At 33.5% G+C, this 25,058-nt stretch overlaps 1 protein-coding gene across 1 annotated transcript; it reads right to left on the bottom strand.

Annotated features, from left to right (window-relative positions):
• Positions 1 to 1,276: 1,276 nt before the first annotated feature.
• On the bottom strand, positions 1,277 to 24,058 carry LOC119644390 (ras-related protein Rap-2b-like). The gene is made up of 5 exons (XM_038043935.1): positions 23,658 to 24,058; positions 21,052 to 21,283; positions 6,400 to 6,597; positions 2,039 to 2,131; positions 1,277 to 1,928 (listed from the first exon to the last, which is right to left on the bottom strand). The coding sequence occupies exons 1-5, from the start codon at positions 23,744 to 23,746 to the stop codon at positions 1,611 to 1,613; spliced, it is 930 nt and encodes a 309-aa protein (XP_037899863.1). The 5' UTR covers positions 23,747 to 24,058; the 3' UTR covers positions 1,277 to 1,610.
• Between the last annotated feature and the right edge of the window lie 1,000 nt (positions 24,059 to 25,058).

The raw sequence follows: 25,058 nt of genomic DNA, 5'->3' as shown, positions 1-25,058 counted from the left end.
ATATTTAAATTTTTTAATTTACTACATTTTTTTTTTTTTTTTTTTTTGATGACTTATGCGAACTTCAGATTATGGTTTTGCTTTTAGGAGCATACATGTTTTTTAGATTTGGCCAATGGATTGGATTATCACATTTAAATGATAAGAAAAGAGTATTAGAAAAATAGCACGTAGGGTTCGTGGGAAGGGTAAGTCGACACATGTAAATTTGGGGACTTCAAAATTGAGAAAAGAAAATTTTTCTTTGATTAAAATTCTTTTCACTTTCTATTGCAATTTTTTTTTTTTTACTTTTTATTTTTGTTTTTTTGATTTAATTTTTTTTTTTTATATAAAATCCTAAGAGCTTCAAAATAAACTGATAAAAATTACTTTGGAATAATAAAAAAATTAAATGCAATTGAATTTGGTGAGTTTTCTCTAAGGGATATCTTTACTACTGACATTTATACATATATATATATATATATATATATATATATATATATTATTTATGTATTTAGTTTTGTATATATCATAAGTAGTTATCCTATAATATAATAATAAACGTAGACTATATTAATTATATAATTGAAACCTGTATAAAAGAGAGAGAGGGAGAGAAAGAGAAACAGAGACTATAGCATTATCTTCAAAAGATAATTTTTGCATGATTTATATCAGTTGTGCACGCACCATCAAACGATAAAAGATATATAAGGATTTTATAATTGCAATCTGTAGACGTACATACAAGCGAGAATGTAAAATGATATTGCCGCTTATAAGTTCGTGATTACATTCCTGGCGAGAGTTAATAATAATACAACAACAACACCAAAAAAAAAAAAAATTAACTTTAACAAATATGTTTTTAATTTAGTTTCAGTCGTCCGAATTATAAAGGGGCCAAGTAAGCCGAGTCAAGACAAACTGTACATCCTTCCTCGCAAATATTGTGCGTTTAATATTAGGTTTAAACATCTAATAAAGCGTTATAAAATTTCAATGGAAAAGGCCTTTTCATTTTTTACCCGTAATTAAGAAAGGAGAAACGACAAAAAAAAAAGAAAATAGAGGGGAAGAGAAGAGATGAGAAGAGAAGAGGGAAAAGAAATTTAAGGTAATTGGTATTTAAGATTCGTCTTCGTCGTCTTCGAACTTTTACCACTTTCTTATTTACCAATATATTGTTTGGATTAGTTAGTTATTGTGTGTGTTATTGTGTAGTAAGAATAAAAAAAGTGTAAGAAAAATGGAAAATTTTCGTAACTCTAGACTGTATATATATATATTCAAAATTGTTTTTTTTTTTTTTTACTTAAATATCTGAAAGGTACGTACGTACCTTTTCGTACACATTAAATTGCATCAGAATACATTATGTTATATAATATAATACAAGTTATATATTTGCGATATAGGAATAATTGCTACAAAAATTTCAAGTTCAAGTTTAAATTTACTATATATTATAACATAATAGTTGAGTGTAATCTTTTTTTTGTTTTATTTTTTTTTTTTTTATTTACTTATATTTATATTTGGCTTGTATAGTAAATATTGTTACTGATGTTATATTATAGTATTTTGTTGTGTTGTGCTTAGTAGATTCTTGATAGTTGACATCTTTAGGAAATTGAACATGAATTACGTTTGCCACCCAAACTGCGCTCTTGTATTCTTTGTAAATGTTGCAATTGTGCAGCGGTGGGAGTATGCGATTGGGCGGCTGCTGCTGCCATCGCTGACGATGTGTGTGCTTGATGCTGTAAATGCTGATGATGATGATGATGATGTTGATGTTGGGCCTGACTAGATGGATTATGATGTGTTGGTGTACCAACACCATTATTACCCATCTGTTGTGGTAAAGATTGACGTCGTCGCCTTAATGCAGGACTTAAATTATAAGTGATTTTCGCTTGCGATAATAATTCTTTGAATACCTATTACAAAATATATTCATATACAAAATGAAATCAATAAATTAAAGATAATCATGATGTTATAAGCAATAGTACACTCATATTGTTCATAATTTAACTATGTAACTTACTTGAGTTATATTCTCGTTACGTGCTGCTGAAACTTCGACGAAACCATTCTCCCAATCGACAGTAACCACTGATTCTGTTGTCGCATATTCAACCTTAAAATAATTTAAAGTGAAAACTTTTTATGTTGTTTTTTTTTTTTTTTCTTTTTTTTAAAAAATATTTCTTTTCTTAATCTATTCCTTGAAAAGAACATTTCTCGTATAGCAAAAAGCACAAAAGAAAAAGTATAATGATTGGAAAACTTTTAACTTATCTGTGTCTTTTAACCTTAAAATAACCTTAACATTATTACAATCCTCTAAGCTTAAATAAAGTTAGTAACTCACATTAGAGAATTGTCTCATTCCGCAATAAAACGCATTATTTATTTTATTCTTTCCTATATGCTAAGTATTTGCATGTATTTTGATCAAATAAAGTCTTTATTAACTTTATCGTTTTTGGCAAACATGGCGATAAGAAGTCTAAAGAACGATATCGGAACAATGATCGATCAATTTTCATATTACTTCATCATTTGGAAATCGCGTGCCAGCCAAGCCATGCTGAATTATCCATTCGAGCTGCAACAGTGTATCCTTGACAACTCTTGTAACGTGTCTCACTTTGCGTCTGTTAACCACTATTGGCTTGTGGACAGATATCCACGGTAACACTTTCATCCGGTCTTAGTAGTTCATAATCAACAACACCTGCTGCTGCTGATCCCATCCTACGCACAGCAAAATCTTATCGCCATGAATATCCCGCTTCGGTGTCGATGCGGATGGATCTCCTGGATTAACCTATGACTTTTTGCGCTTGGGATTGTCATAGCAAATTCACTTTTCATCGCCAGTCACAATGTGGTCACAGAAAACTCGCTTTCTTTTGCGTGGTAAGCATTGAAATTGCGTTGTTGAAATGGTTCGACATGGCATTTGCAGTCAATTCGTAGGGTAGGCGCTTGTCATTCAAATTGGATTTATCCCATCGCGACAACAACAACAACGTCTAACAACAGTTTATTCTTCAATCGCTACGCTGTTCCAACGTTATTTGGGAGTATTACTTGGATTTGCGAAATCCATTGTCTTCCAACTTTTTTTGGTCCTTTAGTCCTTTCCATGTCATTGGCATCAAAATCATCACTTTTGAACCATTGAAAGCCAAATCGACAATTGGAATATGATGGGACAGCATTACCATAAGCTTTTAAAAATGTTTGATGAACTTCGACAGCAGACTTCTTCGAATCAAACAATAAAAATAATGAATGTCGAGAATGCAATTTTCACCGTTCACTGAATAAGTCAATAATACTAACTGGAAAACAATTATTTGATGTAGTGGAAGGTCAAAATCATCATTATCATCATCGTGTGTACATTGATAATTCGCATTATTTTATTATTTGCACTAATAGATGTCCCTGATCAAAATATATGCAAGCACCTTTTGTCTGTGCTAAGCACAATAAAATGCTTACATTCCCTTACGGAATTAACCAAATCAACATGTGGTTGCTGTCAACTCTTAATATGTGTATTTGTGGAGAAAAAAAAAAAAAAAAAAAAAATTAAACAAATTTACATGGTCTTGAGCGAAATATGTGCCGTTAATTCTCAAAGTGGACAAAGTCTGTTTATAGGAAAATCGAGATATTTAATAGTTTTTTCCTTTTTTTTTAAACCTTTGCACTTTTACTTAATTTTTTTTCCCTTTTTTTTTTTATTCCTATCATTAACTCTTTAAATAAGAATTTCAAATAGCTTAATGTCCACTCTATGTCGACATAGAAGTTGATCCAAGAAACACAATCCCAACACACCGTTGACGTAGGAGTGCCAAGGGGTAAACTATATATTTTGCAATTGTGCTTTAACCGTTTGAGTTCCAGATGGTTTTGACAAAAACACTGTCGAAGAATCACATAGCGGCAAGATTCACCGGTTTTTTTCATCGCTCCGCCACTTCTATTGCAGTTTGCGAAGTGATCGGACATATTCTTCAGTTAATAATTCTTTACATTATTAATTAGTTGCGTATTTTAAAATGATTAGACGAAGCAACGCACAAAGTAAGTGAAAAATTAATCTCGATTTACTATTTAACTTTTCTAAATTTGTTGTACTCAAACGGTTAATAACAGTAAATTTTCGCTATTATATTAATTGTGTCCTAAAATATTTCGTAAAGATTGCAAAAATCAAATATATATATATATATATATATATATATGTCACGAATTTGTGGCAATCGCAATATGTTACACAAATTGTAATCACAGATGTTAAGACGAAAAAAGAAAGTATCTTTTTAGGCGTTTTTTTTTTGGGAGGGGGGGTTTTTTGTCCTTTTGGATGACTTTGTGCTACGAATACAGGAGAAGTAAAGTGTTGTTAATGTGAGTTTTAAAACTATCCACATTTAGATGGAATGCATAAAAATAAAAATATTTGTCTTCAAATTACATCTAACCTACACTTTGCTTAATTCAAGCGTACAAATGTATTCGAAAATTGAATAAATTCATCCACAATATAACAAAGATGTTCAAGCATCTAACTAAATGAAAACACTGAAAGCATTATAGTGAATCGCAGTCCACCATGGGACCATGCCCCAGACCCTGCAACATACACAGTTACCTGGATATGACGAATATTCGAAATAAGCGGTTTTATGGGAAGGAGTCAAAAAAGCGATCCGATCCGAGCTATTTTCAGTAGCACTTGTCCTTGGACGAAGGCCCGTCAATATGCGGAATTTGATCAAAATATTATCAAAAATTGCAACGTGCAGGTTGAACACAAGACGAAAAGATAGATGGACGGACAGATAGACAAGCTTAGGGAAAGGAAAGAATGACGCCGGACACAATTGAAAATCCGGAAATCTAGTAAATATATAGGCGAATGGAACTATAGAACGGGGCGATAGCTTGCGCATATCCGACAACTGCAGCAACTGAAGAGATAATTGATTGTCTTTATGCTTTGCTTCGAAAATACAGTTAAGATAATGTTGAGCTAAATTGCCTTAGCAATTAAGCAAGCCCATGGCGAGATATATGTCGTGTTTGATGAAATCGGTTTAAAATTAAACTTTCTCCGTCCTTGATCTTTGATGATCTCGCCATAAGTATAATTTTCGACGCTTCAGAAAATGTGAAATCGCAGCGATAGAATTTATGTGCACAGTATAGAGTTGCGTTGCATTTAAATGTCTGACTCATAGAGGGGGAGCGATGTTAAATAGATCTTTATCCTCACTAAACGGTAAAGACGAAGACATACCGCCTGCCTATAAAATGTGCCTTCGCCTTGTCAATCAAGTGCTAATCAACCCGGCTTGACAATGAGTGCCATATATATTCACTGACGCTATGCATGTCATATTCCTAAAGATATATGAGTTTGAATACATAAATTGTCATCTGTATACAGATAGTTTAGATGGTGGGCGAATATGGATTTAATGCTTGTGCTTGTGCTTGGGCTTGTGCTTTTTACGTGATTCGATTTTATGGAAAAAACTTTTAATTAAATTAATTCTTTTATGAATTTCGTTTTCATTTTTTAACTTTTACATCTGTTGTGTTGTAAGTGCGGGCATAGTCGTGTGTTTGACTCATTTTATTATTAAATCTTTTTATGACAGCATAAAATTTTAAAACAAAGCAAATCAGTTATTGAATAAGATATGAAGCGTTTGCTTGCTGCCTTCAACCGCGCAGTAAGGCAGCCTTTATATGAGGAATCTTTTATAGGGGCTACTATTCTCTTCTATTTTAAATGAAACAAGTAAAAAAATTATATTCGGTTGTGACCGAATCTTTCATACCCATTACCGTTCTAAAAAAAATTTAAACAAAAGGAAAAGGAGTAAATTTCGATACTACATAGTATTGGGTGGGCGATGGTTGATTTTTTTTAATCTTGTGGAAATTTATCTCGTGTATCTGTTGCACACGGAGACCAAAGGTTTTTTCAATTTTGGTCGCTTAGACGTTGGCGGGGTTTCTTTAAAAAGTTTGGATCATTTTCAAATTCTTTTGCAAGTTTGTAGACGACATCTTCATAGTTGCGAACGAGACTAGGTTTACCACGGATATTACACAGTTACGCAGACGGTCAGATGGACAGGCGAAAGAACTGACATGCTTAGATACACTTCAAATTTCAAATTGTCCAAGAAATTATTATATACTTGAGGTACACGTCACACAGACGGACAGACGGACAATGAATATGTCCCCCATCCTTCGGTGATCGGTGTAAATATAAAATTTCCGTTGCTTGTGCTTTGTATAAAAAGTTTTTTTTTTTTTTTTTTATTTTTTTTTAAAATTGTTTAGCATATATATCTGGCAGCTCACCTCTCTTAAATCTTCATTTTCCAAAAGTAAATCGATTTTATTTCCCACTACTACAATGGGAACCGCTGTTGTACCTTTAGTCTCATGAATTTGATCGCGTATCATACGGACCTCATCAAATGTGGTGGCATCGGTAACGTCATAGACCAATATGAATGCATCGGCTGATGATATGGATAAAGCACGCATTGCAGGAAACTGCAAATGGGATAAGTAAATAAAGTAAAATTTTTATTATAAAGTTTTCTTTTATTGAATGTTCAGTTGAATGTAATATTTAATTTCTAATCTAATAAAACGTTTTCGTTTTTGTTTTCAGTTAAATAAACCTTTGTATGAAACGCAAACATCATGAAAACGTCATATTTTTATTTATTTTTTTTTTTATCTACAATATACTTTTTTTTTGTAATTTTAGTTCTAAAACCAAAAGTTTTATGTTATGTGTGTTCGTTCATATGTAATTGAAAGCGATTGCACTGAATGAACAAGAGTAAACAAGTAAGCGAGCCATGAAACTAAAACTAGTTCATAAAATAATAAAAAAAGAAAAACAAAAAAACAAAAAAAAAAAACCAAATAAGAAAATTGTATTCGGTCGTGACCGAATCGTTTATACTCGTCACCGTTATCCTAAAAAAGCAAAAAAAAATAAATAAATAAAAGGACTAAATTTTCATATTGTGTAGTGTGCTGAGGGGGCGCTGTTGATGTTTTCTATTTTTAGAATAAAAAAAAGTGTTGTACTATATGAGTCGTAAGAAGAAAATGGGGAAAGCAATTGTCTTCAATGATTTTATTATATAGACGTGTAGGCGTTGTGGGCGTGTTCTTTGAAAAGTTTGAGTAATTTTCCAATTCTTTGGTGTAATATATAGTTGCGCAGACGGACTGACGGGCCGACGAATGGACAGACATGCTTAGGTGCATTCTGTATTTGAAACTGGCCAAGAATTTTTATATTTTATAGCGGCTTTGAAGTTTTCTTTTGTGCATTACAAAATTCTTGACAATGCTTCATATTGTTGCACACTATAAAATGGAATAGGCGTGGCCGACTTTTTCCATTTTTTTAGAGATACTATAGCATGACGTATAGAATTTTGGTTAAATTTTGATAGATTTATTTGCTGTAGTTTATGAGCAATGACCAAAAACCGAATTTTTTATTGTTTTTCATAAATGGAGTTGCTCTCAATTTGCATAGGACTGTGGACGTGTCCTTCGACCGATTTGGCTCATTTTCATTTCAGCTAAATTTGAAGTCGATTCTTGCAGCCAGGAAAATGTTTACAACGGACCATCGGACATACTTAAATTGATTTAGAATTTAACGCAGATCGAGAATATATATATATATATATATATACTTTGTAGGGTCTGCGAAGCATCCTTCTGATCGTTGCAAACGTTCTGACAAAGTAAACATATCGTCCATCTTTCGGTTATGGGTATGAAAAATGGTAACCGCAAGCACATAACTAAATTTTTAAAACCGGCAATGAAAACAACAAAAGGAAAAAAAGTACATTGGACGCGACAACATTGAATGAACACTATAATATTTATAGATGGGCATACGCTAGAAGGGCAAATATTCCGTTAGATTAGCTAAAGCACAAGCAATATGAAAATTTAAATTATTTCTTTGTTGACAAAAAAGGAAAAAAAAAAAACATTTTTTCATACACAAATTCTTTTTGATATTGAAAGGTATATAATAAATAAATTGTTTATTGATATCTCGCCTTTTCGAATTTTCATCATCTTGGGACAATATGGTGTAAACAGGACTTTCTCAAACTAATGCATTCTAGCGGTGCCACCGTTTGTTGCCTCAGTTGGAAGATTACATCCCTCACAGGTGTTCCGTTCAACGTCTACTGTAATCTGACATGTCGAAGTCAAGTTATTCCAATGAAGTTGACGGCGCTAATGTATCGGTAAACTTGAGTCATCTCGTTCCGAATATCTCTACGGAATAGTACGGGCTTTGAGCTTATGCTCTATATTTACTTGGATCAGCGGAATGTAGTGTACCTGGAATTATTCAAACATAATGCACGGACCGACTAAAGGAACTCGTTGACTCGTTCATTTTTCAACGTTCGGTCCTGTCTTGGCCAAACGACGGTTAAGGCGACGATAGAAGCACTGAAATAGGATGTGCTAGCACAATTATTCACTTACACATTCGTCTGAGATTACGTTTTATGATTCGCATTTGTTGCGAATCTTGACTTGAAAGATGCTCTTCTTGTTACGGGAGATTTATACTTGTAGCTTTATATCTGTCGTCATTTCTTTACATTGAGGTCAAATTCGCAACCAAGAATTGCTTAAGCACCTATCGGATTTATAGAATCTCTATCAAAATGGACTCCGCATAGATGCCTATAATTATTGTAGTTGTCTTCTAGTAGACTTGTTGTAAGATCTTTTTTTTTTTTTTTTTTTTTGCTTTTTAACCGCAATCAGCTCGAGATGGCTTCAAATACAGTGACAATTTAAGTTCGAGGGTAATAGGGTTTTTTAATTATGAAGCAATTAATTAGTTCCAACTAACGACTAAAGAAGTTGAACGCATCCTGTGTTAAGAAATATTAAGTAAGAGATGATCAAAGTCCATAATGAGATGCGGTTCTCTCTGTCTATCTATCTTCTTAACCTTTTTTAGATCTAAATGAAGAGAATCTAATTTATTTTCCATATAAGTAATAAAAGAGAAGGTGCAGCGTTACTATGATTATTGATTGTTGGAATACCATAAGTCCGCGGGATTTTACTAATTCGCATTATTTTCGCTTATGACTATGAGCGATAGATGAAGCAATAAAAATAGAAATGGTGCTAACTTGGAAAGCAAGTTTCTTAGGGAAGTCATTTGTTGATTACATATAGTCGTTAAAGTCGGCTTTGAAAACGAACTTGAATAGTTGTCCTTGATAAAAACTCATGCAAATTGTGGCTAAAAATCATAGAAAAAAAAAAAGAAGAAATTAAGAAACAAAAGAATTAAAAGACAATCCCAGAACTCTTTCACTACATTTCTCTCTGCAATCCATTGTCAATGTCATTCCGTTCTACAAAATATATGTCAACTTATTTTAACTTTTCTTTATGTTAATTAAAAATATTTGTATATGTTTGCTTGTATATATGCATAAACATTTAACAATCCATTCATATTTAAACAAGTTACGTATTGCATTGTTTTCGTTTTCTTTGTAGTCAGTCAGTCAGTCAGTTTTTCCTATGCTCCTTATTCAGTTGATTTCTAATATCACGCTATGGAAAATTTTATCCTCTGTTAAATTTTTCAAGCAACTGCTATATACAATATATATGTATATTTATTTTGACAACCCTTTGCAGATTGCAAAGCAAACGCATCTCGCCCGACTATGAACGAGCTTGAGAAAGAAATGTTCAATTCAAATTCTTTTTTTTTTTTTTGTTAACTCTAGTCGTAGATATGCGGTAGAAATTAGTTACATCGGTCTACAGGTTCCCCCACAATTATTAATTTGTTTATTTGCTCTCCATTACTCTATACTTCTGTGAATATATTTCGACATGTTGCGAACCATTGCTATAGTAGTTTGTGTGTACTGCAGCAATTGTTTAATTTCGACAACACATTTTTTTTACATAGTATTACGTATTTTGTAATTAGTCGAGCTCACGTTTCCGCAAAATGTTTTGTATATATATATATGTTTTACATTAAATCTACTCTTTATTCTACTCAGGATGAAGGGTATATTTATTATGTCAAAACGTTTGCAACGCCCGAAAGGAAGCCTCAGAAATCCTACAAAGTCTATATATTTTTGATTATTTGGCGTCAAACTTTAAATCGATTTAAGCATGTCCGTCTGTCCGTCTGTGTAATGTCTATTGTAAGCATTCTCTTTACCGCAAAAATGAAGCTGTCGGCCTGAAATTTAGCAGAAATGTTGAAAGTTCTTGTAGGCCGATTCGTATTGAAAATGGGTCAAATCGGTCGAAGCGCACACGCCTACAGTGTTGTGTAAATTCAACACATCTTTGTTGAAATAAAAAAATTTTTTTTTTGTTCGTTACTCATAAATTACAGCAAATAAATTGATAAAAATTTGACCACATATTCTATGGATGATGCTCTAGTACCTTGTACAGATACGGAAAAAATCGGCCTCATCTATTCAATTTTATAGCGTATATAAAGTACAGAAGTCACTCTTAAAAATCTCATAAAGTATATCAATACCTGAACAGTTTCACATTCGGCATGCATCTAAGCACGCCCGGTCGTTTTCTGTTCATCTGTCCGTTTACGCAACTGAGTAGTATCTGTGGTCAAGATTCTGGTATTCGCAAAATTGATGATATCTATCAAAAGAATTTGAAAATAAGCCAAACTTTCTAAAGGATACGCAACTAAAACGCCTACTCATCTATATAACAAAAGATGTGAACACCTTTGCTTTCCGCGTTTTCCCCTTACATTATCTTACTCGTAAAGTACAACAAATTTTCACTTTTATCCTTAAAATAGAAAAAATCTGCCGCGCCCACTCATTATTATATAGGATGAAAATTTAATTTTTTTTCTTTTCTTCAGGCTCGGGTCAGATCACGACCGAACATAATTTTCGTATTTGTTTAATTAAAATTATATTCTAACTAAGAGGTGCGTGCGTAAACATTCAGTCGTGTATAAATCTTTATGTCCGTCACGGCTGGTTATTGATACATTAAATGTGTTTTTGTAACAAGTGCGACGAGTATGTGTCGGTGCTGGCTATGTTGCTAGCACTATCTGCTACTATCTGTTGCCACATGAGCAACAGTCTTTCAAAAATATCTTTTCCGGATCTCCTGTTAGTTAGCCATTCCTATATGAAAAATAGTCGGTTTTTTGTTTTGTAAATTTGCTTCAATTTCTTATGTATTAGGTGGGTATTTATGGGCAGGTGGCACTTTATTTTCCTAACCAATAAAATATGGCCACTGATTATGTATGGCGTTAATTAGATTTCATTTTCGAACTCCGACTTTTTTTTGGCTATATGTATGGAGAAGAGGTGCGAGGGACATCGAGAGAGAGAGAGAGAGAGAGAGCGAGAGAGAGAGAGAGAGAGAGAGAGAGAGAGAGAGAGAGAGGCAGAGATTTCGCGTGTTTCGTCAAAAACAGCTTTTGCATACATATTTGGCCCTTACCGTCCACTTGTTGGGATTTGGAGGCTACCACTAGCTGACGGGTAGGTTAGTATAAGTCGGCTAGTGCACGTTTCCTGTTCTTCTATCAGAAATCATATGAAAAATGGAAGAAAAACTCTGCGCCAAATGGATCCGGCGCGGAATTAATGCCCATACATGTGGTTCTTTAGGTAATTTGTTATTCCTGATGGCAGATAATTTCTTGTACTTCTTTTCCTGTTATTGCGATATATACAAAGTTGTGGAATAAACAATTATTGAATTATTCCTAATATTTATTGTCTGCTATTTTCCCATTATTTTTTGGAAATAAATTTCGAATGACGTAAATCATACATGAATCGCCAACCAAATGGTTCGCGAGGTAAGTCTTTCAAATCAGAGCTTGTTAACTAATGTGTGCCATGATTCCTCCCAAATTGTAGTATCTATCTATAAATGAATTAACCTAACTTACTTTGATCGAAATAAGGCAAACGAAGCAACGACAGTTCTAGTGTTAAATAAATAGTTGCTTAACACTAACTGAATGTAACGACAATTGCGACGCAAGTTGCGTATCCGTTCATAACAGAGGTGATTCAAAACGCTGGCTTATAAAGAAAGTGGGTGGAAAGGGGAAGTTTTATCATTCAGTATAGTTTAAGTTGTGAATAAATAAATCATTGTCTCTCTAACTAATAATATAATTGAGTTTATTTATTCATTTAAAAAAGATGAAAATGAAAGATATAAACAAATTAAAATAATTTTTTCATTTATTTTCATTTACAATTATTTTCACAAAAATATTTATTTTTTTTTTCTTTTGGTTTGCTAATATCTTTACTTTACATTTTTTTCTTGCAGAGAGTAATCTGAACTTGAATATACTGGAATTCCTTGTACACATATTTTGTTTTTTTTTTTTTGTCGGTCATCTTAGAAATCTTTGTTGAATTCTTTTATTTGATTTGAAAAATAGTTGCTGTCTGTAAATACTTTCACGTTGCTTTTGCACAAAATCCGTCAGCCGTTGCAGTTCGATTTAGAATATTATAGAAGACATGCAGAGGCGGTCCTTGAAAGTTCGTTTTCGTGCGGTATTTTCTTGAAAACTTATCTGTCATGTCTAGTGCGGTTACAGAATGTAATTTTTTCACGAATACCGTTACCTTTATTATTACTTTCGAAACATCTTTAAATTTCTGCTTAGAGTTAAGAGCTTAGCAAAACTGTTTATAAACTCTAATAATTATTCCAAGCTATTCCTCACAATTTTACAAACTGTCTTTTGCCTTCGTGGCAAATTTTGTGAATTCCATTCTCTTTGCTCTGATAGTAAATTGTTTTTCTTTTTTTTTTTTTTTTATATCTTCGACACAGGAACGGGGGTATATTGAATTTTCTAAGCTGGTTGACGCATCCAGAAGAAAGCTGCCGGCAAACCTCCACCAAGCCGATAAATGCTATATCAGTATCAGATGTCCGTTTGTCCGTCCCTGATAAATGTTTTCTTGCCCGAAAAAAAACGAAGCTATCAACTCGCAACTTGCCATTGAAAATGAACCAAATCGATTAAACGACCCGCCCACTATGCAGCATTAACAGGAAACATCTCTGCTTTTAAAAGCAAAAAAGTTTGCCTGTACCGGTTGCTTTAAGAGCAAGATGGCGGGTCTCGAAGGCTCAACTACAGTCGTGTATAACTTTCTTATTTATTTCGCGTTTTTCTTGTTAATATTTGTTAGGCTGGAGGTGGTGGGTATAAATACAATTTTCTTACTTGGTTTCTCAACTAGTTTTATACTTGATAATGCTTCTTTTGTGCACTGTACACGGTATCATTAAATAGACGATGGCATATTCCGCAAGAGGAACAGAAAACCTTCCATTTTCTTCTCTTCCCAATTATGAGCTTCCGTTTGGAATGCGATTAGTGCCAACATTAGAAGCACTAACACTCAATGATGAATTCGATTTTGATCTTATCCGATATATTTAGCATACGATTGTGAGATCCAAAGAAACAAATCGTTCAAGTGTCAATAATAATTTCTGTAAAAGACGAGTTCTTTCATACTTTTGAGATACTTATAGAAATAATGCTGTACCTTGTTGCAACGGCAGAAGTAAACGTAGTAAAGGCATTTTACCGCTAAACTCTTTAGGGGATCAATATAATTTTTTTTAAGGCAGACTTATGTGAATTTACTGATAAATAAGTAAATAAGACTGTAGTAGATCATAAAAAATAATTTATATATATTTTGCAACAAAAACCGTCAAACTAAGATGGCGACGTCATAATCGTTGTATGGAAAATAAATAAGTTTTTTTGGCCCTTCTTTGGTATACGTTCAGTTTAATGATAACTGGACTAGTTTTTTACTTTTAGTTACTCAACGTTTTGCTCTTGTCATTGTCGTTGTCACTATTAAGGCGCAACTAATTGCGTTAAGATTGCGTTAACAAGTTGGAAAAGTCGTCTTATCTTAAAAAAAGAAGAAGAAAAAAAATAAAATATATTTTCAATATTGTTGTGTATTAATCTCTTCAGCTCATAATTCCATACTTCATTTTATTTTCACTCTTACTTCCCTATTAAGATCACAAGATGTCATGGATGCACACAGAGTTAGAAGATAAGATATTAAAATTCATCTTATAACAGGGTGAATATATATAACAAATACCCAACTCGGACGATTCTTAGAAAAACATTCATGCGGGGCATTGTAAATGTTGCCATGTCATTTATTTATACAACCTATAATTCCAGGCATTAATCACGCACAAGTTCACGAACGAATCAGGGGGAAAAATTGCTAAAAGATCAAATACTCATTACACTCAGATAGGTTGAGCAATCAAAAAAAAAAAAAAAAAATTCTGTTCTCTAAATGAAAAATATCACGAAACTTGAGGATAATTAAGTTCCGATCCGCCTCAGTGGCTCAGAGTCGGCAAATGTCTCGACTAGCCACTCAATTGTCTTGGGTTCAAATCTCAAGTGCAGTAGACTTTGAAAATAAATGCCGAAAGCCTTAGATGCTAGTGCTTTAAGACTTTATTTAGTCTTAGAATTTATTCTCTGACTAAATTTATAATAATAGTAATAATAATAATAACAATTAAGTTCCAATTGATGCGTCAACGCTTGCTTGTCAGTGCTGTGTAAACCACATTCGTTTTAAGCTAAACATGAAATTTCGCCTGCTTTTTTTTATGTTTGTTAAGGTGTGCGTTTTGTTTTTTGTTTTTTTTTTTTTTTTGCATATTCGCAAAGGTTTGTTTAAACGTTTTCATTTTATATATATATGTATAGTGAAAATGTAGTTTTTGAGGGTTTCTCTTGTTTTATTATGCTTTAATTCAAGTGCATGTACATTCATTCATATAGTGCTTGCTGTATTGGTTGAACACTTTCGAAAGTAACAAAACTTTAGTAGAGTTGAGAGAAGCAATTTTCTCCCTGCTGCACATTTTGCTTTATTAACTATTTCGCCTTTTTGCCGGCACATCTTAACTGTTTGCATTACTATTAGTGTTTCTGAGCAGTTATTATTATTGTTATGTTTTTTTGTTTTTTTGTTTTTTTTTGTTTTTTTGTTTTCTGGCTTTTAAGGGAGAAGAAGGGAAAACTTTTGTTATATGCTATTCCCTAAGGGAGAGAAGAAGATTGCGGTTGCACTTGAGAGGTGGTGGGATAAAACTCTATTAACAGCAGATAAAGTAATTGGTTTTAAATTTAATGAATTTTATATTCAGTTTGCATTTAATTACTTACTGCCTGTAAATCTTACAATCATTTAATGACGAATTATACAAGAAACTTATTAACAACCTCGTCATATTAGTATGGAAATATATATATGTGTTTGTTCGAAAAGTAAGACCAATATTCAAGTTGAAATGCACAGGTATACCGAATATCAGAAATACTTTGTTTCTAAACTGCTAGCAAAGAAGGGCGAGAACGGCTTGACGACGTCCGAACAGCGTCCCGAACGATGCTCAACCTCTACCGAGAGTAGTCACGTCAAATACATCAAAGATTCCATATTCAACAACCGTTGATCGATCATACGCTGACGTTGTTGACCTTTCAAACGGATCAGTCAACGACATTTTCAAAGACATTTTGGGCCTGGAACGAGTCAAATCTCGATTGGTATCAACTGCTTTGAAAAAGAATATCGCGTTAAAATCTGTGAGGTGGCTATGGAACACATTATTACGGGATATGCAACTTGCGTCCACGCATACGACCCGGAATCAATGGGACGACGTAGCGAATGCCGCGAAGAAGGTGAACTAGGATCGAAAAAACCGTGCCAAAGTCGCTCCAAAATCAAGCAGATGATAACCGTTTTTTTTTTCCTAATTATCGTGGTGTTATGTACTATGTACTATGAGTTCCTTCGGCCAAGCCAAATTGTTAACAAGAACCATGACTTGAGTGTTATGCATCGTTCGCGTGAAGCTAGTCGTAGAAAGGGGGCCAGTTCGTTCGAAGCGGTTAAACTAATTTTAAAGTGCAGATATATTTTCAAAACCGAGCTTTTCGTGAAACCACCATTTTTCAGTCGGCCTCATCTAGATAGCAGTAGCAGCATTCAAATGACACGTGTCACAATTTCATGGCATTCTGACAATTCGTTTACAGATTACAGTAGCTTTAGTTGCCCCGTTTTGCTAAATTTCCAAACGAATGCAGAAAGGAATGTTTGTGAGTTGGTTAGGCAGAGTTTTTCAGTGATATACATATATCCGTATACACTTAATGCAACCTGTATCACAAGTGTTGTAGGGTATAAAAGTGACTACACTCTTCTTCTTCACTACAACGTTTGGGCAAGTAAAGTGATGACAGCGTTACCAAGATTGAAATAGTAAACGACGTATTACTTATCATTGTTCCGTCTCTTAATTGTTTACTTTACGTTTGGGAAAAGTTAATTTCGCAGAGAAACTTAAATTTTTATAAACAAAGATAGAATGCTAATGGGGTCAGAGTTTTTATTCACAACGAAGCGAATCTTCTAGATGAAAAGATCGAGAGAGTTATCGAGAAAAAAGGAGAAAAATCTTTGTTTCAGTAAAAAGTGCTTTATCTTAACTTTAAAAATTAACCCTGCGCATCCGAACAGCGCCCGAGAGGCGCCATCTTATTCATTACTGCTACTCGAACCGCGGCCGAGAGACGCCATTACTATTTTTGATAATATTGTCCGTTAAATTGTGCACGCGTTGTAAATTTTTTCACTTGATATGAGATTAGTCCGGTATATATCAGATGATGGACACTTAGATCGTATTAGAGCTGAACACTATATTACTTTTGTTTTAAGTTCTTATGTTTGATGTGTTACAATATTTTATTAAAACTACTCTTGGGTAACTGAATACCTATACTAAAAAATGGTTCAGTTGCAAAAGGTTAAAGAACGAATAAAACGACTTAAAAAAAATTCGATCATAATTCGAATCGATCAACGGCCATGAGAACAATTTCCTATTCCTCAATTCTATTTTTCAAACGGAAATTTAAGATTCTTACTAAGCTTTTGTCCGGTTTTCATACCACTCGCACTTAAAGTTAGTGCATACAAAAAAAAAAAAAAACCGTTAATGTTTCTTCGTAATGATTACTGGCGGATTTATTCATTCAGTATATGCCTTGAAAAAAAAAAAACAAAGAAACCGGAAATTAATATTCACAGCTCAATATTCAACGTAAAAGTGTTTGTATTTCAACAACGGAATACACATTGCGGTTGAGTGTGTGCGTACAATTGACTCTTTTCATGCGGTCCTTTTGTGATTTTAGCGTGATATTAAAAATCATTCAATATCATTGAAATGCTAATCGTAGTTAAAAAATTTTTTCCCGTTGCACACTTGCCGACTGTAAATATCGCAAAGTAAACTCAACTCTTCTTCTGAAGTTTATGGAGAGGAGAGAACTTGTATGTAAATCGAATGATTTGTGAATAAAAAATGACGGATCGAAATCAAGTCATGCGACCATTTTCCATTATGGTATTAATTCAACAAGTAGATGACACAGAATGCGGATCATATCCCAACAGCCTTTTGCGACATGTACGCATTTCTATATATCTCCTATCATCTCGAAATAAGCAGCTGCACAAGACAACATCGATTTAAGAAGTTCCCTATTACGACAAAGTCGGTAACCCATCAACAGTGTGTGATGGGTTTCGGCAGCAGATATCTTCAAATCGAACAACAAAAGTAATAAATGTCGGCAATGCAATTTTGAGCGTTCCATGATTAGCTTCTTTATGCACTGATAACCTCAATAATACTAAATGAAAAACTAACTCTTTATTTAGAGAATGGACAAAATCGTGGAATGTCACTGATCAAAATACATACAAGCACTCAATCATTTGTGCGGGATGTGCATTAAATCGTGAATTTTTTGTACCCCTAATCCAAGGTGATAGGGTATATTCACTTTGTTAGAACGCTTTGTAACGCCCAGAGGCAAGCTCCGGAGCCGACAAAAAGTATACATATATTCTGGGATCGGTATCATGTAATGTGCCAGTGTAATGTCTATTGTAAACATTCATGAATTGGCCGCAACAACGAAACATTCGATCGCAAATTGGGCAGAAACATTTTAAGCTATTGCACATCGTATAGAAGAGTGCCCTCTTACAATACAACGTAAACTGAGAAAACCAATGGAATGAAAAATTGTCTTTTTACTCATTACTCATAAACTAGGGCCAACAAATCTACAAAAATTTGAGCATTCCATGAACGATGGTGTAGTATCTCCACAAATATGGAAAAAAGTCCTTAAGAATACTTATGTGCTTTGTAGGCTCTCTCTGAAGTTTCCTTGCATGCGCTGCAAATGTTTTCACAAACTGCAGATGTCTTCAGCTTCTTATGGTATGGCACAAAAATGAATAATAAACAGAAGTTTCTAGAGATCCTTCCTCGCCTTTCGGTTGATCTGGTTCTGATATATGTGCAGAGAGTAGCACAGAGAAGGTGCTCGATAATCCTTTGTTTAATATAAGCGTATTATTGGGCAATCATTCATTATCTTCTTCTCAGTTAATTATATGACAAATGTACAGAGATTTGCTTTAAAAAACCCAAGTGTTTCGTTTATAATAAATTTATTAAATTTTAATTTAAGTTTTTTAGAAATTTTAATGGATGTATTTATATGCTCGTTCCCTACGTTACGCTTAAATTAAATATAATTTCTTGAAAATTTCAATTATTATTAAAACAAGTATACTTATATTACAAATATATGGAAAAAAGGACAGACTTAAATTTATTATTGTGAAAGGAAATTAATGAAAATAAAGGAAATTATAAATAAAATATTAATGACAATTAAGGATAATGCAAAAAAGTGAAGAAATAGAATGGAATAAAAGTAATTGACTTTAGCTATGTTAACGACAAGTGCGCAATTATTGTTTCATGACGAGCACAGTTAGAAAACGAGCACAGATTAACACGTTCCAGGTATGAGAAGCATAAGAAGGCGATGAAAATCTAACAACTAATGCGACTTAATGGCTACCGCATTGCGCAGGGAATAAGACTCAAGACTGCCAAGTCAGTGTTCGTGGATACGAATCTCAGATCATATCGTAAAAGTATCTGTGTATTATCTATAGTTACTTGGACTTTTGTTAGTTATGAATGTCTCTATGCCTTAACATTTTGTATAGCATTTACTTGAGCTTTACTATTTGCTTTTTTGGATTGATAGCCTACAAAATTGCGTAGAGGTTATAGTCAGAAAATCGTGGACAAGAATATCCTAAATGGGTGATTACAAGCGGGAATACTATAGGTAATGAAAACCGTTAAGGGAATCGAAATTGTCACTCATCAAGGCAATTCTCTATATATTTGTGTAATTGTTCTATATATACATCTATATATATAAAACAGATAGATATAAAATATTTAATAAACAACCGAAATACATTCAATCTCAATAATCAATAATCGAAATATTCCATTCTTGCATAACTCCTGTGCCGGAGAATAGCCGTGGAGATGCTTAGACGGACAGATGGACAGACATACGAATGGATAAATCCAGATTTTTACATTGATGGAAAATATTGGGTTCGAGAGCCTGCGAAATGTTTCGGCACGAAATGTATATGCACACCGAACCCTTCGCTGACGGGTATAGGAAACCCCTGAGTACCGATTAACTAAAATTCTTTCGTTCACTCTAAACTATGAAAATGAAAATCGGCCGTGCCCGGTTTTTTTTTTTTGTACCCATCATTGTCATTCTAAAAACGACGAAAAAACTAAAAGAAATTAATTTTCATGCTCTATAATATGGACTGGGCGCAGCTGATTTTTTTTATTTTCAAAATAAAAGTGTTGGTTGTATTAGCGTGTGGGCGTTGTAGGCTTGTCTTTGAAAAAAGTTCAAGTCAATTTCAAATTCTTTTACAAATTTGCAGACGCCATCTTCATTTTCGTTAACGGGAAGTTATATTTTACCTAGACATTACCCAGTTGGGTAAACGAACAGACGGACATGATTAGGTGCATTCGAAATTTGAAACTGGCCACGAATTTATATCTTTTATGGGGTTTTTGCAGCTCATATCTGCATGTTGTTCTAATAATAGGTGGGCGTGGTCAATTTTGCTAAAGCATCGTCCACGGAATATGCGTCCAAATATTTGTACACTTATCGGTTCTTATAGTTCAAGTAATTAACAAAAAACCCATTTTTTATTCCTTTTGAAGAATGGAGTTATTCTCATGTTATGTAGTATTGTAGGCGTGTCCATCGATCGATTTGGCCCATTTGCAACAACAACCCGCCTACCAGAATTTCCTGGTAAATGTGTGGTCGAAAGTTTCATTTCTGCAGCCGGGGAAATGTTTATAATTGGCCTTACATAGGCGGACAGAGGGACACATTTAAATCGATTCAAATTTTGATGCTAACCAAGAATATATATATATATATATATTTTGTGGTGTCTCTGAAGCTAACTCCTTGATGTTGCAAACGTTTTGATAAAATGAATGTACTACTCATACTTCGTCGATGGCTATAAAAACAGTTTTAACCTTTTAAGGATTTTAATAAAGTTTGACGTCGGTAACGGCGATGATATGCACGTTATTGATAAAAATTTTGCGAAAATTTCAACTTTTTACAGATGGCCTTCATTCCTTATCCATTGGGTAGATGGATGGATTGTGATTATTTGCATTTTTAAGCTTTTAATGGAAGCTATGAATGGCCAGGTAACAGATAAAACATTTCAATATTTTTTTCGTTATATTAATTTTAAACAATTGCTGAAATTATGAATATAAAAATGATGGACATAGGGACATGAAAGAATTAATTTTTAATATCATAAGTAAGAGAGAATCCGATAGTATATTAAAAAAGTAGAATCAAAATGCGCTTACCTCATACGAACCGGCCGTATCCAATATATCCAGGGTTAAGCTGACCCCAGCAATTGAAAAGTTCCCTTGATGCATTTCTTCAATTGTTCGCTTATATTTGGTGGTGAATGTATTGTAAAGGAATTGCGTTATAATTGATGTTTTACCAACTTTAGCAGATCCCATAACGACAATTTTATGTCTGGCATTTGTGGGACCAATGGCATCGTCTACGGCATTGTTACGTCCAACTCTATTTGGCATCGAAAATATGGCATCATGGAAAACATAATAATAATTGATGTAAATGAAAAAGTTTTGTTAGCCTTCGTACTTCGTACTCAGCAAAACAAACATCAGGAAAGAGTTTTTGGTTTCAGGTAAAATTTCTATAAAATGCATGTAAAACTCAATTATAAGTTCTATTGTGTTCCATAAAGGCATTTATGTATGTATATACAATAGTATATATGTACGTAATTGTATATATATATATATATATAGTACAATTTGATTATTTTTCTAAAGAGATTGGTAGGCCATGGTATTCGAAAGCTGTATAAATGTGTAAATGTAAATTAATGTAATTAATAATAATTGGTAGCCACCACGTAGTGGTAACAAGTCTTCTAATTGCGTTGCCATACCGCTTGTCACATCAGACAAACCTATGCAGTAATAAACTCTAACGATTTATATCGATATCTATTGATCAGTTCCTATCGACTCGTCTAGTGCGAAAAAATTGATTTCGATTTTGTTTTGGAACCGACAACACTCTCTTCTTACTGCGCTTTACTCAGTTATTTTAGGTTCAAGTTTTCAATTGAAAGATAAAGCAAGCTTTGTAAGGCGTTAAGGTCGGCTATTAATTGTATGCAATGAAAGACAATCCGTTATATCAATGGCATGATTGGGAAAATTTTCAAATACCATCAATAAAACGTAACCAGAAATAATTATCTCAAGGGTCTTATCTGTTTCTTTTTCTTTTTTTTTTTTTTTTGATTTTAGGAATCCGAACAGCAAAGGGAAATGTACGGATCATTGGAAATAGATCCGAATGGATTGCTGCAAATCAAGATGTGACTAAACTCATGTTGAGCAAGAATCTGCATCCGCTTTACAGTCGATGCTTAAGTATAATTTGGGCGATTAATATCGAAATAAATCAAAATAATCTACGCTAGTTCTTCTCCGCTATTATAGCTTGTTTCTTAAAGAAACCTAATGAAAATGTATTTGCAGTGTAACGAGTTGGTTTGAAAATGCCAAGAACCTGAGAGAATATAATTTTTCGGTCTGGCACGCATATGCATAATAATTAATAAAATTGTTAGAAATTAATAGGTTGGAGGGAACGTTCTGTCGTATTTTAAATAGGCAGGTATTTTTTCCATCCAATCATACAACTGTTGGCGATCACATTAAATCTCTTGGGTTTGTGTTAAAGCAAAGTGATTGGGTTCCACATGAATTAACGGTAAAGAATTTATCTGATCGTGTGAGAATGTGTTCCTTCACATCTGATTAGACACAATGTGAAGGCGTTTTTGGCCAAGCCGTTTACTGGAGATGAAAACCGGATTCTTTACGAGAACATTGAGAGAAAAAAATCTTACTGCAAACCAGGAATATCATCAGCAACAGTCCCAAAACCAAATATCCATTAACGGAAAGTACTGCTTTGTTTGTGGTGGGGCAGGAATGGTCCAGTGTACTACGAGTTGCTGAAACAGGGAAAAACCATTAACGCGGTTCTGTACGGCAATCAGCTGAATAAATTGAATGCGAATGAATCGAAGAAGAAAGGCCTGCATTGGCGTGTAGATAAGGAATAGTGTTCCACCATGATAACGCTCGACTGCATACTGCAATGGTGGCACAACAAAAACTGAATGCATTAGGATGGGAAGTCCTTAGTCACCCATCGTATTCACCTGACATTGCACCATCTGATCAGATATCTGCAAAATGATCTAACGGGAAACAAAATTCAAGTCTTTTGCAAGTGTTTCTAAGACAGTGGCTTCAACTCCAAGAACGAGAACTACTATAAAAAACAGGAATTCACAGGTTACCTGAAGACTGAAGGCAACAGATTGTAACAAATAACGGAGCATATATAATCGATTAATATTAAACATTAAGCATTTTCATAAATGAATTGAAATATTTTCTTTAAAATACGACAAAACTTTCCCTCCAACCTATTATTATCTATTTTTGCGTTCTTTTTCTAACACAAAAAAAATTTGCTTTCTTCCACGCAATTATTTTCGATAGATTTAGTTTTTTGAAATGTATCTTTTAGTGCGAAGTGATTAGTTTTTCGACCTTGAATAAATAGCATTTAAAGCTTAATCTAACTGCAACTATAACTTTATATGCCTTGTGTGTATAGTAAATGCATTTCCGTTACAACGTTTTTGTTGTTATGAGTTTGTTAAACGTTTTAAAGATAACCAACAATTATTTTCAACTAGCAATTCCCTAATGCACGGTACGCTCATTAAATCAAAAATTTATAGAAATTTTCGGGTGTGCGGTAAAACTTGTCAGAAGAGATTAAACCATACAACGACAACGACAACGACAACGACAACGACAAAAAAACAACCACTTACTTGTCACGTTTGGATTTCTCATCTGCATTGTCATCTTTTAGGAATGATGGTTGCAGGCTAAAGCGCCTACGTAAATGACGTCCTCGCATTTTCTTTTCAGCTGATGTTGCTGCTTCTATATAATCAAGATGTGCTTTCACAGTTTTCGTCAACGTTTCTCTGACAAAAAAAAAATTTATATGCGTTCCTTCGTCGTCACCGGTTTTTTGTTCTATGTACGCGATGTGATATATTTATGTAATAATGTTGTTATAGCAAATCAGAATTTTACGTTCTGCCGTACGTCGTTTTACACTCTTCTTATATTTGCCGTGGCTTGTTATTTAGTTTAACAGTTTATTTCAAAAATTATTTCCCCGTTAATTGTATGCAATAGTAGTAGTAGTAGTTGGACTTATTATCATCATCATATTTCTAAAACTTGCAAAAATTGTATTCTTTCGTTTTTCGTCTCTTTCTTTATCTTGCCTTTGTTTAATTAATTGTTTTTTTTTCTTCTTCGCTCAGTTAACATAATGTAGTATAGCTATGGCGTTATGCATTCTTCTCGCTAGCATTTTAAGCCAAAGTGTTTTCCGCTGATCCTAAAGGAGAAGGAATTTAATGAATTTTTGTTACATGTTATTATAAGCTTCGTCTTCTTCTTCTTCTTTTTTTTCTCGTTGTTGCTAATTTTATTAAATATTTGTTTCATTTACAAAAAAAAAAAAAAAAAAAAAAAAAAAAAAAAAAAAAAAAAAAAAAAATGATTATATTATATAATATGTTATGGCATTGTGTGTGTACGTTCATTTATTCATTTACTCCATCGTTTCTTTCCTCACTCATTCATACATTGTGTTTGTGCATCCATGTGCTCATTCTGCTGTTGGGTGTTAAATGCGGTAAAATAATTCATTTATAACCTAAAGTGTGATGACAAAATCTTTCGCTTTAATTGCTTTTATAGGTATTTAGGCAATTTGCGTTATTAAAATTTTATTTTAAACATATGTAGTTAGTTGTATGCATCTGTTTGTAATTAATCGAAATAGTGCCAAGCCTTTCATTTCGAATGTAATGTTAGTGTTGAATAAATTCACTAATAAAAGCAAATGGCATCTAATGTCATATGACGCTAAACTGAGTTTTTACAAGCAGTTGAAATCCATCGGTCCATTGGATCATCTGCTATAAATAATCTCTCGTCTGCAGACACGAAAGTATCGGCTTCAAATTTGTGCAGAATTATTAAAAGTTTTTCTACGCCAATTGGTATTGAAAATATCGGTCAAATCGGTTGAAGGACAGGTCTATAAAACCACATAAATTGAGAACACCTCTGCGATGAAAAGAAAAAAAAAGCATCATTGCTGACAAATCATCGGCGATGATTGGCGAATATATATTCTATGGGTGATC

Source organism: Glossina fuscipes, unplaced genomic scaffold, assembly GCF_014805625.2.
Source record: "Glossina fuscipes isolate IAEA_lab_2018 unplaced genomic scaffold, Yale_Gfus_2 114780, whole genome shotgun sequence".
Classification (NCBI taxonomy): domain Eukaryota; kingdom Metazoa; phylum Arthropoda; class Insecta; order Diptera; family Glossinidae; genus Glossina; species Glossina fuscipes.
Note: the sequence above shows the minus strand (reverse complement) of the source record. Positions and strands in the feature narration are given on the sequence as shown.

What these genes read in the sequence shown, in the direction of transcription:
- LOC119644390 (XM_038043935.1), bottom strand. Translation starts at nt 23,746, where the DNA reads ATGCGAGGACGTCATTTACGTAGGCGCTTTAGCCTGCAACCATCATTC. An exon ending in AAAATGAAGATTTAAGAGAG is followed by an intron (nt 2,132 to 6,399) that starts GTGAGCTGCCAG and finishes AATTATTTTAAG; the next exon opens with GTTGAATATGCGACAACAGA. An exon ending in GTAACGAGAATATAACTCAA is followed by an intron (nt 1,929 to 2,038) that starts GTAAGTTACATA and finishes ATTTTGTAATAG; the next exon opens with GTATTCAAAGAATTATTATC.